The following is a 15,389-nucleotide window of genomic DNA, read 5'->3' as shown; positions in this document are numbered from 1 at the left end:
ATCAGCATATATCTACATTACATAATTTTTAATTTTAAGTTGATTTTTTTTTTTATAATATGCTTTATAAGTTTTAATGATTATTAAATTTGAATTTCAGAATTTAATAATACAATAAATTATTTTCTTTTGATAGAAAGTTTAAATTCTTAGAATTTCAATTGTACTAGAAGTTAGTAATAATTTTTTTATATATATCTATATAAATGCATGCATTAGAATGAATAGGAAAGAATAATTTTTGGATATTTAAAATAAAATGTTTGCCTGTATAAATTTCGAGAACAATTAATTTCTATATTCATGTTCACAAATCATTTTATTTATTTTTATGACTATTGTACTATGTGAAAACTCAGACTACCATTTTTAACACATCCTGTATCACAAGCTTCTGGAACGCACCGCGTGATTTACGTGCGGTAAGCCCCGCGAGCGAAATGGAAGAGATCTTCGACCGGAAGACAGATCAGAAAAGTTTCGCGAGGCAATCACGAGACGTGGATATTGGGACTGCCGATAAAAATGACAAAGTCTCGAAACTTTTTGTTCGTCTTGCCGCCCCTCAGCTCTGTGAAAACCTACTTTTGTCGTTTCCAGTCACGAGCTGCGCGATTCTTTTGAATTTCTTTAGAACTCCAATCGTGCAGTCGTAAATTATGTATCGAAACGCAAAGAAAAGAAGATTTCTTTTAGATTGTATTTACTGCCGCGACTACGATATCGCTAGTTCAAGTGCATCTAAAACTAGTGCAACTTCATGTGTTAGAACGTTAAGAACGTATAGTATAACTATAAAACAATTTTTTAAATATGCACATAGAAATAAATCATTATAGAAAAAAATTTCTCTTAACCTTCTGAGGATCGGCATGTTTTTAATCAATTTTATTTTAATGACTAAAATTTTTTTGTCACAATGTCATGGGATTAAGTGACGAAAAAGATGGCGCCACTGTCAAGTCTCTAAAGAGATCTCTGGTCCTCCAAAGATTAATAAATTTAAATTATTCAGATGTTTTCAAATTTTTTATAACTATTTAAAAAGAAAAAAAATTATAGTATGCTTCCATCGATAAATTGATTTTAATTGATTAAGTGGAAAATAATAATTAATAATAGTAGTTAATATAGAAAAGTTTCTGTTTATAATAAAGAAATAGTATAAGGAATAAAAAATAATAGTGAAAATTAATTTTTACTTCAAATTAGATCTACATAATAGATGTCTGCAAACTTATAAACTGAATTTAAATGTAGTACGATTGTATAAAGTGATGTTGGATGGGGATTAAAAAGGATTTTGGAAAAGCGATTATTTGATCAACAACACAAACATTTCCGAGTACGTTTTATGCTGTTTATCGGTTTTTCATCGTTGCACGCTTCGTCAAATAGCGTGAATTATCATTGTGCTTGGTCGATTGTATGTCACGTCCAAAAAAATCGAAGCCGATAAAATGGATCGAAGATTTGACACGTACTCGTCAATACCGTTCAAATTTTTTAGCAATGGCTTTATCAATTGCTCGCTTTATGGGGGTTACGATATCAGTGCTGTGCTTTATGTTACAAAACTTTATCTAGATATTTGCAGATGTCGCGTCCACCGCAACAAAACCAGAATTAACGAGGTCTTTTAATATAGACACTTAATCAATTTTTCTAATTCTAATGTAACGGTATCTCTAAATTAATTTCTGCATTTATGTCTTTTCAATAAAAACATGAAACATTTACGGAGACATTTTACATTTTAGATTTAATTTTGAATATTTTACTACATTTGTGTTTGAGATTATAATAATAGTAAGACACTCTCTGGTTTTAAATTAACTTCAAGTAGGATAGTTTTTCAGAGATTTTATCTTGAGAGAGAGAGAGAGAGAGAGTTTGTTTTATTTGATAGTAAAAATATAAAATTACAATTTATATTAACGTCGTTAACTTTATTTTTATTTTAGCAAGTTTTATGCAAAGTATGGAACAAAATAATATTATATAATTTCTTTAATTTAAATATTTATCGGTTATAATTATCATGCAGTTTTAAATGTATATCCTCAGTCTGAAAAACATAGTTTTAATTTAATTTTTTAATTTCTTTTTTTACATGTATTTTGTTTAATATGATTTTTAATATGATAAAGTTCTAATCTTTTTCATCATTAACTTTTTGCTTTCATGCTATAAATTGTTACAGATGAAATAGTATATATACGTACTTGCTTTGACGTAATTGAAATTATAGCTTATCCAGGCGTGATGACAATACTGGATGGTGATGCTGGTGTCGATTGCGGTTTTGATAGCAGAATTTTTGTAACGATGCTGCTTGTTTGCGTGTTGTGACACCCAGGGAAAAGGGTGCGATCGAATTTGAAACAAGCGCGTTTCCCGACATACACACGTGACCAGAGCCGAAATAACGTCGACCGCTACCATTTCAATCGGCCGTCTATCGGTTTCCAGCATGCCATTGCAATCGCCTTGCAGGACGCTCGGCATTTCGACGCATTTATTGGCCATAGCTGCTTGCTACAGAAGAGAAATTAATTTTGTTATGCTCAGCTTTTATATACGTGTATGAATACTGTATTGATCATCTTTTTAAGCTCAAATAAGATTTATATGTACAATTTTTTATTTTTTATTTTATGGAATAAAGAGAGAGAGAGAGATAAAAAAAATTTAATTTTTTCTTGACGTTTTATTAACAATATGGACCAATCAACATATCAACATTAAATTACCTATCGTCAATATTTATCTTGACGTATATTTAGAAAAGTATTTCAAATAGCAGCATCGGAGGAGAAAATGGAAAAAAGGATAAAGAGGACAAGGTGAAAAATTTAATATTCGCGATATTATGCAGTTTTTGATTGGAGTCTCGCGAGAGATTCGCGAATTCGTTCTTACATCTCCCGACGTTCTATGGAACAATCGAGCTTTTGTGGTAAGTTCGAAAGCTTGACGGCTGCACGAATTGGTTATTAAAGGCGAAAGACGATGCACCTGCCGCTGCTACTCTCGCTGCACAACTTAAGCTGTCCGTTGCAGTTGTGTAATAGTTGCAGTAGACGAAATAAAGTGCTATCGTTAAAATACAAATTACGCGAAAATTACTAAATTATATCAAAATCAAAAAGAATTGTTTATTATTTATTATAAAAAAATATCTGAATAGCACATAAAAATATATTATAAGCTTATGAAAATTTATATATATCTGAACTCAACGTACTAATCTAATTTGTATATTCGATAAATTAACGATTTAAACAATTATTGGAGAAATAAATAATAAATAAAAAATATTGTAAATTAAAAATTGAAAAATGTTTCTTTCGAAATCACTCTATATGATTCCAATTGATTTCTCGTTCTAAGGTGTCAGAGTCGATCACAGTAGTTCTCCGTCTGCTAGGATTTCTTGGGATTCCCCGGGCGATGCCGGAAGCGGGTCAGTCGGGTGCATTCGAGCGGATCGCGACGGTCGAACGACGATGTCCGAGGCATTGCGATTCAATATCGTTATCTTCGTAGCTTTCACAAAACGAGAAACACATATCTGCGTCGTGCACGTTCCGGCGCGGCGTTTGGAATCCCTGACGTAGAATACGCGATCTCGTTCCTCATTCCTGGTTTTTGCCCTCTCGCTTTCTGCGAGAATTTTGTGTTTTCTTTCTCCGGTACATACAATATATTCCGTTGATGTAACTTATTCAGAAAAAATTTTTGGAAGTACCAATTTATAGCTGAACAATATATTGTGATTAAACTTAAAATGATTAAGATGATAAAAAAAAATATTATATTTATATTTTTGATATTGATGTGCTCATCCCCCCCCCCCCGCCCAGTTTCGTATTATTTTTCATTTTTAGTCTTAAACTTATGAAACATCAGTATAGATTAAAAAAAAATATTTGAATAAAATATAAAATATTATTTTATAAAGAGAGAATAAATTGAAGATTAAGATTTGTAAAGAATGTTTTTATTATATCGATATAAAAATCAAGGAATTATTTCTTTATGTTTATAATGGCAACATTGATAAGATCTAAATGATTTCTTTTTTTTTATTCAAAAATCGTGTGTTTTTAAAAAATTTTATTATATTTAAATCATTCCGTGTATTTTAACAAATATTTTGTGTGTGTGTGTGTGTGTATATATATATAGAGGTATGAATCACTGTGAGCTTACATTTTACCAGTTTCTGTAAATGCGTGGTGCACGTCAATGTTGGAGCTGCAAGGCCAGCTTAAAGATCTGTTTACGTAAGAACACAGAAGAGGTACGCGACGCTTCTTCTCCATCTCCCGTCTTGCTATAAAGCTCCTTTCGTTCGTGAGATGAATTCCGCGGTACGTGTTTAGCGTTGCGCATCAAAGCCAGTGCATTCCAACATACAGGTAAGCTCAAAACATACGCGAGATTCTAGAATTTCCAATTTCTTTGAATTTCTACTTTTCTAGGTAAGCAATTCTTACACTAAGAGAAACAATTTTCTTTTATGTATGTTTGTAAACCTACAAATTTACACTAGAATGTAATCTCTTTGTTTATTATTTAAAAATATAAGTCTTTATAAAAATCGAATCTGGATAAAACATTTAACTATTTAATATACGCAGAAATTTTTTTTTTATATACATTTCATTTTTCTGAACAATGTTTAAGTATTTGCATTTTATTGGACATTTATTCTAAATGCATTTATTGTTTTTATTTTTAAAAAAATTTGTTTTTAAATTGTAATTCTCTTGCTTATACTTTATTCCATTATCTATAATTGATTCAGCCTAATAATGAACATATATATGTCAGAAATAGAAAAAAAAAAAGAATTTAATTTAAATTTATTTTAATTAAATTAATAAAGATAATGGCGGGAAAACTGGAAAAAATTCGATAACATCTATTATAATTACCCTTTTTTTAAAGGTACATATATTTGATTTTTATATTCTTTGATATACAATTAATTGTACATATATATATATATGTATGTATATATGTATATGCATTATATTGTTCTGACATCTGAAACCACACTTTTGATTCAATTAAATCTTTATATACAGCTTCGTACACCTTCCAAAATATTTATATTAACATATTTGATGTGAATTTCTAATTCATTACTCTTTGATTCCTAAGTTTATTCTAAAATTAACGAATGAATAAGAATTATATATCTACAAAATGAATCTTTTTGTGGTGACAGTATCAGATTCAGTATCATGACTATAATTATTCATAAACTAGCGTAAATCTTATAGTATAGATATATTATTGCGGCAAGTGTTCTCTAATTAATACTACAAATTTAAAACAAATACTGTTGGTGAAAAATATAATAAAATCATTATATTTTTTTAATATACGCAGGAGAGAAAGATAAAGAAAAAAAGGACAGAGAAGGAGAGAGAGAGAGAGAGAGAGAGAGAGAGAGAGAGAGAAAGAGAGAGAGAGAGAGAGAGAGAGAGAGAGAGAGAGAGAGAAAGAGAGAGAGAGAGAGAGAGAAGGAAAGGCAGAGAAAGAGAGAGAAAGAGAGGAAAGTGAAAATGTGCGTATTTCATATATTTATATAAGTTACATGAATAATCCGTAAACCTGCAAAATATATATATATATACTCATTATTTTCGAAAATATTTCTACATATACATAAGTCTGTAAAGTACTTGATAAAAATAACTGTAAGCACTACAAATATTTAATTATTTTAAATAAAATATTTTTAATGAAATGTAAAGAAGAAATATTAAATATATTTTTAAAAAATATTTAAAAAAATTATGCGTTTTGTTTGGTTATCTCCGTGTCTAGATCTAATGTTAAGTAGAGGTTGCTCCTCAATCTAATGAAGTGAATTATAATTTTCACGAAGCGTTAGCATTCTAGCAGTGAATATAGACATTGGAAATGAAAAAATAACGAAGTATATATAGCTTTTTTTTACAAAAGGTACCCAGTAGAAGTTTCAAAATTATTATTAAATATATTTGTTAAACATTTAAAATAATGTCAATCCCATGAAAAAATTGTATAGTATATATAAGTATTTTATATATGTATAATTTTATATATAAAATATGTCATTTTTATATATAATTTTACATAATTTATATAATTTATATAATTATATATGGAACATTTTTTTCCTAGGATATAGTACTTCAAAAAGGATTAATTGCTAATTTATTAAAAATATTAACTTAACATCTAATTAAACCGATCTTCTTCAATCTTGTATATACTTTTTAATATAAATTACAATACAATTCAAAAACATACTGTTTCTCTCGTTCAACTTTAACTTATTATCCTTGCATTTTTGGCTTACATTTTTCTTATCAGGTACCTTAGACTTCTTCGCGAGAATCTTATCTACATGGAAGACGAACAGCTTAGGATAAGTCAGCATGCCGTGTCTGAAATGAGCGATAAGCACGGCCGCTGTGACTTCCGCGTTAAGCTCGTTTAACAGGAGGTGTAATTAATTAGAGGACCAAGTTCACTGTCCTTTAGAGCTGACTCCACCGCGAGTGATGCCGCCGGCACTCTCTTAATACTAATCACCTACCCTAACTTTTGCCGGCGTACTCTGAGATGATCTTATGGCAATTAATTGGCAGACGGGAGACGACAGGAATGATCGAGATTATGCAAACTTACATGGAAAGTATACAATAGTCAAAAGTTCTACAGATCGAGTTCTTGAAGAAGATTTTATAACTTTATTTTATCAATCCTCTATGGCCAAACTTATTTTTTTTTTTAAAAGAATGATAAATTTACATTTATAAAAAATAATTATTAATAAGATCAAATGAAAACGATGAAATAATAATTAATAAGATCAAATGAAAATAGATTCTTGAAAGAACGATATTAATTATTATTGACCTTTTAAGCTTATTTAATTTAGATGTATATCACTTACACACGCGCGCGCGCGCGCGCGAGCGTGTGTGTGTCTATATATAATTTATGTTTATTTCGTCCAGATTTTGTTCTAAGTTAGTTCATAGACGATAAATAAATACAGAATAATATGTAACAATTGTATTTCTATTAGAAATATATAAGAGTGAAATTATATTATTTTTTACTTTTCTGACTATTTCTATACAAATACGTTTATGAAGTAATTTAATCAAATATACTTCTCAAATTATATGAAGAAAACAATATTATAAATAATTTTTTTTTCAAATCTTTAAAAGTGGAGTCAAAATAAATATTATTATATCATTAAACATTAATATTACAGGGTTTCAATTCCATGAATTGATACGGCACGTGTAATGTAGTATTATTGTGCTCTACAATAAGATGGCCTCGTCTGGGCGACGCACCTACGACTAAAACCGTTTCTCCTTTCAACAAGACTACTTCACCTTCGCCCTCTTCTGAAAATATATTATGTATTAAATTATACTTGGAAAAATATTTTTCAAAACGTTATTATATTATATAATTATATATACAATATATAAAATATATAATTTTAGATAAAATAAAAAATGAAATTAGTAATTTAAAAGTCCAGTGTTTATTAAAAATATCTATGTATCTATAAGCATTGATTTAATATTAATAATATATATTCATATTAATTGTTTAATCATTTAATAAAGAAATAAATTAATACTTAATTAATATTTTATAAAAAGAGTAGTAATCAAATAGCTATTCATGTACACACATTTCTATATTACATTAATACTTTATCTTCCAAACTAATTTAAATGACATTTCCTACCTGGAAAAGGCATTTTCATAATCCTGGTTTGCGGATAACCAAGTTTTGTGTTTCCGGTCACGGTGTAGGATCTACTAGGAGGGACAGGTGGCGGTCGTTCCTGTATGATAAAAGAAGGATTATATTAAGTTAGAAAGTTTTCTCTTGCAACATTTTACGATAAATTTGCGCAAAATTTGCGATTCTAACTGAAATTTTAAAGTATGAAATGCTTCGTTATAATGTTTTGTCATAATATACGAAGCATTTAATATGCTAATATTAGGTGCTTGAATTAATTCTCGCTGTTTTTTTCTCATTAAAAAACTCGAATTTATTTTATCAAAAAGATACCTGATATTTTATTCACAATATTGTCCATCGAAAGTTATAACCTTTTCCCACTTTTTGGGTAACAAATAGGTTCCGCGGTAGAAAAATTCAGGTTCTTTCGAGGCGATTCAGTCATTGAATCGTTTTTTGATATCTTCGAAATAACTGTACAAGTGCTACTCAGAAAGATCATGCTGCATCGACCGAAACAACTGGTAATCTGATGGAGCAACATCTGATGAATAGGGCGAGTGAGGTAAGACATCCCATCTAAGTGCCTTCAAGATTTCCTTCACTGGTTGTCCAACATGTGGTCTGGAGTTGTCATGGAGAAGAATAACTTTATCATATCTTTTGGCATATTGCGGGCATTTTTCTTTGAGTGCTCGATTTAAATTGAGTAATTGACGTTGGTAGCATTCACTATTGATGGTTTGACTCGATTGCAGCAACTCATAGTACACGACACCGACTTGATCCCATCAAATGCACAGCATGATCTTTTTTCCATGAATATTCTGTCATAAGCAGTCACTTTCGGCCATGTTGAAACAGCACAAATAAATATTGACAATCCCGGTCAACAGTGAGAATTAATTTAAGCACATAATACAATGTTTAGATTTAAAAATATATAACTAAAACGTAAAAAAAGGATATACTTACTTAAAGGATATATTTAAATATCTAAGAATATATAGTTTATATATATATATATATATATAAACTATATATTCTTATATTTCTTTGAATTGTCATTTTTCTCTTTGTGTGTGTAAAATAATGTTATTTCGGTGCTTACTAAATCCAATCCAAAAAGTGTACAAGTTTGTTGGATCATCTTCTGATCGGCGCATTTCTCCGATGGATCAGGAGGAGGTGTGCCAGCGATTGGTTGCGGTCTTGGACGAGTGCCAGTTCCAGTTCCTGTACCAGCAGTGACGTTCCTCTGAACGGTTCCGGTATTGGTTCCGGTAGGTGGTTGTTGAGGTTTCTTCTGGCCAATGCCACATGTTACTCCTACGGTTGTTCTTCTCAAAGGCCATCTCTTTCGTACGCGCCATCCTCTCCACGTAGTCTGGAAATAAAATTAAAACAAACTGAATTAAAAAATTCCATTTCTCTTCTTCTGGATGTAGAGACAATTAGATAATAAACATCACACTCTGTAGTCTCAAATGTTATCTAACAAAATTTTAAACATAGTTATTTTTATTAAATGTTGACAAAGAAAAAATTTATATAAAAAATGTTGGAGAAGAAATAGAGAAATTGTTAAAGATAAAGTATGGTTACCTGAATTGCTGTAGCAGCTTTTTTTCGTGTTTCTGCCCGCAGATTTTCAAGTTGCTGCCTGATACCTTCGCTGAGAAAAATATGCCGTTTGCCGACAGCCCAGCTTGTGCTGGCGCCAAACTTACTCTTTAGCTGCTGCGCATTTTGTAAAATCAATTTTGTGTCCTCGACAGCCTGCTCTTCGGCGCGACGCAGTTGTTTGAAGGGTGCGATCAACCTATATCTCGCATTGAAGGCTTTAAATCGCATCCTATGCGGATATCCTGTATAAAGAATCGCACATATATTAGCTTCAAGATCTTATCGTAATTAAATTCGATCAAATGATGCTATTTTATTTAAATAAAACTATTTTTAATAAATTATAAAGGAAAAATTAAAAAGTGAATAATTATTATTAATTTCTTATGAGTTATAATTATATGTTATAAACATGTAACATATTATTTTGTAATTATCATATATTAGGTTCCGTTTTCATTTTGATTTATTTAATGTGATAAAAGTTTTTTATTATTATTACATAAATAAAGATTTTTATAATAAATTTGAATATTTTAACTCTTTATTAAAATAAAATTTTGTGCTATCTTACCTCCTGCCATAAGGTTTACTGTTTCCAGAACCTGCAATGAACGTATTTGGCGCATCGTAACTCCCCTGTCGAGGTGCATTGGTGTCTCGGTGCTATTGCTACGGATGCATCTGACGAAGTGCGGTCTAGCATGGACAAGAGTCCTCAAGAGATTATCTAACCTCGTATGAAAGTCCTGCGTCAACGTTGATATTGGCTCATCTCCATTTAAACTGTGAAGAATAACTTTTACTTTCTTCTGCACTAATTTCTTTCAAATTTTACAATCAACTGATCACGATTATTAATGAAAGCGTTTATTTAAATGGCTTATTTAAATAATTATTATACAGTAGAAATTATTTGCATACATTTCAAGTTTATCAATGAGGATGCTTTGATAATTACAACAATCCAAATTTTTGCCGAAAAAGAAAAAAAATTATTTGAAATCAAATGTGAAAAAAAGAGATTTCTTTGATAAGTAAACATTGAAATAATAATATTTATTAAAATAAAACATGGTAATATAATCAATTTTTATAATATTTTATCGTCACATTGTTACTTACAGATCGGTGTGAGAAGTTGGTGATATTCGGAAACTAACACCCCTAGGTACGGTATCGCTCGCGTATAATGCTTTCAACTCACTACCAAACAAGTGAGTAGCAAAGCCGAAACTGCAAGTATGTTTGTAGAAGACCGCCACCAAGTCATCAGGAACAACATCCTTATTCGTATCTTTAAAAATGGAATGAATCAAATTTGATATATGAATCAAATATGATAATTAAGCAAAGAAAGAGGTTTATTTGTTTAAATTTATGTGTATTAAATGAGAGAGTACAATTATTATATAATTGTAATTTACCTTTATTAATATATATAATTATTATATTATTACTATATATAATAATATGTCACACACATAAATTGTTACATTGATATTATCATGCTACATATATATAATTATTAATTAATTGTTTATGTCATAGATTTCATAATATTCCAGAATCATTATCAAATGCAATAAGAGAGAAATTTTATGTACCTAAGAAATCCGAAGTGTCGTAAGTGACTCTTCCTGCAAAGTGCTGAATACCGAAAGATCTACAGTCAACGGTCCTTGGTTCAAATAACCGAGGATTTTGCTTGTGCTGCACCTTCACTTTGGCAACGTAACTTTCTGCGGTTCCGTGTATAGAACCTTCTACATCTAACATACTTAGCAATCCGGTACGCTGTAAATAAAGTGACACACACATACATACACATCTAATGAACTCGTACGTAATTAATACATAAACAAACATACCTTTACAGAGAAATTTCCTAAGCAGTAAAGCAATAGACATTCAAGACGATAAACAACATCATTTGACTGTGAGGATTAATTAATAATCAAACTAAAGAAACGTGATATTTTTATAATAATTTTATGTATTTAAATTTTATGTATCTATATATATATAAATAAAAATTTAGAAAACTTTATATTTTCTGATTTATTAATAAAATTATTTTCTATACATATAAGCGCAATGTCGAACAATACAAGAAATAACTGTTTGTATTAGTTAATTTAAGTTTATTTGAGAACGTAAGATATTTAAATAAGCAACGATTGCTGAGTTGTTGTCTTCGATACAAAGTACTTACCAAGGAAGAAATGAGATCAATGCATGGCACGTTGTCGACATAGTCAACTTCGACGTCGCACCGGATGCCTTCGTCACGGCAACTCTCGATGGAGCTCTTGAATATGTGAGTGTTGTAGAAGTGCTGCATCGTTTCCGCGCAAAGATTGATGCACAGGTGCTCTAGCTGGCTTGGCTTAGGATCCTCAAACCCGAACATGTCCAGGATGCCGATGAAGCCGTCTGTGGCGTGTCGCACGGCATTATTCAGGGCAGTCATGCTTCTAGATCCTGTTCCCCCTGAAAAATTACCAGCTTTATTTTTTTTTATATTACACACATATAATAGGAAGTTTATGTCATAAGTTTTGAAATAATATCTAAGTATTTAGGAATCCGCGTACTGATCTAAATATAATATGAGTAAGTTGAATTCTTGTAGCAAAAATATTAATGTCTTTAAATTAATTATTGTATAATACTTAACTCTTAATTGTAATAATCACTCTGTTTTATTTAATAATATAGCTTAACAAGATTGTATAATTATGTAATTATATAACATTATTTGGAACTATTAAATTACAATTAAGACAATACATAATAAATTTGTTATAATAATTGTTATATAATAAAGACCTGCTGAACTGCCAATTGTAGAGGCGTGTTGGCTGGTAACGTCTGCTTGATTATGAACAGATTCATTGGAATCCGATGACAGGGTACCGAGAGTCGAACCAAGTCTCTTTAAGCTGTTGGCTCGTCTTACTATCGTAGCTACGGTGCGGCAATAAAGGGCTTTTGCCAGCGAATCCCTGGTCATGTTAGACTGCAGAAACAAACATCTTTGCTCAATAATATAATAAATAATAATTAACTGATTAAAAATCATGAAAATATAATAATATAAATTAAAGCGATTAAAGTTTTTCAACTTTTCTCTTCTTTTTCTTGCCTCTGGCCTGTGTTATATTTTTCTTATATGCATGTGGTGCGCACGCTGGTTATTCAATTGCTAAGATTATGCAATATGCTTATTCACAACCATATAGGATCTACAGTTTTTAATGCCGCACAGCGGATTTTTTCGAGAAGTTTTTCCGTAAGTAAGAATACTCTCGGGAGGTTGTCAGCCTTTTCGGAGAGAAAACACGAGCATAAATATTTTGGTTCCTACCAGGGATCGAACCCGGGACCTCTGGCATGGCAACCAGTGCGCTGTCTGCTATGCTACGCTCGCGTTTATTTTCCAACTATTCACATTAAACCTCATTCGCCGTTAAAGAATAAAAGAATTAAATTTTAATATGATAAATAATATAATAGGCTCCATTTGAATAAAATTCAAATATCAAAATATGAAAGAAGGCTAATGAGCCGAGTCAGGTGTATGTGTTAATGCTTACAACATATTTACTACGTAATATAATCAGAATTCAATACAAACGTTTCAATCTTATTACAACAGGTCATCCCTAGTTTAATAAAATTATAATTTTCCGGAAAACGGCAATGACATATTTATTCTTATTTCGGTGCAGTTACATATCTTTAGCTTTGTGTTGCAGACATTTGATGATGATTATGGCTCTCTTGGCCCATATACGATGCATCACAATTAGCGTAGTGGTTTATTCTGTAAACCACTCTACATTGAGACATAGTGTTCAAGTAGTCTTTGCCAGTCTTTATAAATTTTTGAGATTGTGAAGAATCGTATACGCAATACTACGTTTTAGTTTTTTAATAATTGGAAGGAACTCTTCTGATACGAAATTAATGTAAGGAATCGTGAAAAAGTATTTTGTCTCCTGAACATATGAGTTTTCTGTAAAATAAAACAATGTCTTGAATCTTTTTTTAACAATGGCAAAGATAAAACTAATCAGATATCCGTGTTTACTCAAATATTAGACGTATTCACAAAATTTTTTTGTGTGTGATAAAATTTTGGATGGGATAATTTTAGAATTTTATCCACTATGCCAATAATAATATTTTGATCAATAGGATGATTAGAATAAAAACGCGGATATTTACTGGAAAAGGAAGGTTTTTGGTACAGATCAAATATAATATTATTGTCTTCTCTAATTAATGTGACATCTAGGGAATTGATTTTATTATTTTCTACCTCCATATAGTAACACCTGGCTCGGCTCATTAGCCTTCTTTTATACTCTTTTATATTTGGTATTAGAAGAATTAAATAAAATGTAGAATAGAATACCAAATTATATATATAATTAAAATTAAAAGTTTGAAATAAAGAATCGATGCATTATAATTCAAAAGTTATAAGATAAAGTTATAGAAAAATTAATATGCAGAAGTCCGATATACGCGCGCGTAATGATTTAGATAATTAAACTGTCAAAATTAGAATGCAAGAATTGATTCAAGAAAATATCACCATTTAGAATAATTTAATATATATTTGAAAAGTATGAGAATAATATTGCATGGAAGGCTTATCTACTCGTAAAAAAGATTTGTTGAATTAAAAAATTTAATACAAAAAATATATGATAAGTACATCCCAATGAGTTGCGAACTGTATTTATCACGTTATGAATATTTAATTTACGCACCAACATCCGCGGATATTCACATATAAGCATTTTTGATGTATTAAATTTATGGAGCCAATAATATGTAAGATAAAAAATATATATATATATTGAAAATAAAATATTGTAATTTCAAATTATATATAAAATCAAATTTTGTAATACATTATTTAAATAAAGAATTTAAATATTTAGTGCCTTAAGAGTAAAAATTTGTGACGTGTTAGAGATTACGAGAATCCAAAGAATTTGTTGATTTGCAAATATTATTTTACAACAAAGTAGAACATTATTCGTCACTGTTTCATCTCATAAAGAAAGTCTGATAGCACTACCATGTTGGCATCGCAGACGGATTTAACGAGCTGGCCGCGCGCATTGTGAGTCCTCGAGGTGAGCCCTCGTAATAAGGCTGGCGGTGGAACTCCCAGGAGTGTTGCTACGGAGGATAATTCGTTCTCACCAATTACGCCAACTTCTACACCAGGACCATCTGTAAAACCGACGTTTCCGAGGATGAGCACCGCTGCTAGCACTCTTACGACGTCCAAAAATGGAATGCCTAAAACGCCTAGGAAAAATTAAACATAAAGAATGGAAAACTTATATATAGTGTTTCTTTCGTAAAAACTATAATCAATATTAGCAATAAAAAATTATAGTAAATTAAATTTTATTAATTAAATTTTATTAATTTAATTGTATTACAAGAAGACTCGTAAAATCAGTGAACATTCTTAAAGTTAAATTTTACAATGCTTTTTCCATATTAGTTACCTAAACAAGCTTTCCACGCTTGAAATCGAATGGCATCTTCAGCTTCGTCTTGTCGTGTGTCGCCATGTTGAAGATACCTCAAGTTTTTGAGATTATATCCCTCCAAATTTAATTTAACTGTAAAATTATTAGGATAATTTATATCTTAGCAATAAATTGTTATTAGTTGTTTTTGATTAATAGTTACGTGTGTTATAACATTATAATTATTAATTATAATATATTATAATATTATTATAATTTTTTAATTGTATTACCTCGCTCATCGTGAGACAATCCAGCTAACATCTGATAAAATATATGATAGTTCTTTTCGTCTGACAACGGTCTGATTACTCTTGTCTGGTCTAAGAAGTAACAATGAATTTTTGTTCTATATAAAGCACCATCTGTTACCTGAACCTCGATAAAATGACCCTAAAAAGATGTAATAAAAT

General features: G+C 30.2%; 1 protein-coding gene across 1 annotated transcript in view; it reads right to left on the bottom strand.

Moving 5' to 3' along the window:
• The window catches only part of dachs (unconventional myosin-IXb-like dachs), a 29,858-nt gene that overhangs the window by 3,199 nt on the left and 11,270 nt on the right, over positions 1-15,389 (bottom strand). The window contains 13 exon segments of the mRNA XM_018537769.1: positions 2,416-2,534; positions 7,377-7,430; positions 7,784-7,883; positions 8,898-9,173; positions 9,392-9,654; positions 9,987-10,198; positions 10,538-10,709; positions 11,020-11,209; positions 11,628-11,905; positions 12,245-12,434; positions 14,511-14,746; positions 14,953-15,069; positions 15,210-15,369. Coding sequence (XP_018393271.1) covers positions 2,416-2,534; positions 7,377-7,430; positions 7,784-7,883; positions 8,898-9,173; positions 9,392-9,654; positions 9,987-10,198; positions 10,538-10,709; positions 11,020-11,209; positions 11,628-11,905; positions 12,245-12,434; positions 14,511-14,746; positions 14,953-15,069; positions 15,210-15,369 — 2,367 coding nt within the window.

Source organism: Cyphomyrmex costatus, unplaced genomic scaffold (assembly GCF_001594065.2).
Source record: "Cyphomyrmex costatus isolate MS0001 unplaced genomic scaffold, Ccosl1.0 scaffold182, whole genome shotgun sequence".
NCBI classification, from domain to species: Eukaryota; Metazoa; Arthropoda; class Insecta; order Hymenoptera; family Formicidae; genus Cyphomyrmex; species Cyphomyrmex costatus.
The sequence above is the reverse complement of the archived record's forward strand: the minus strand, read 5'-3'. Positions and strand labels throughout refer to the sequence as shown.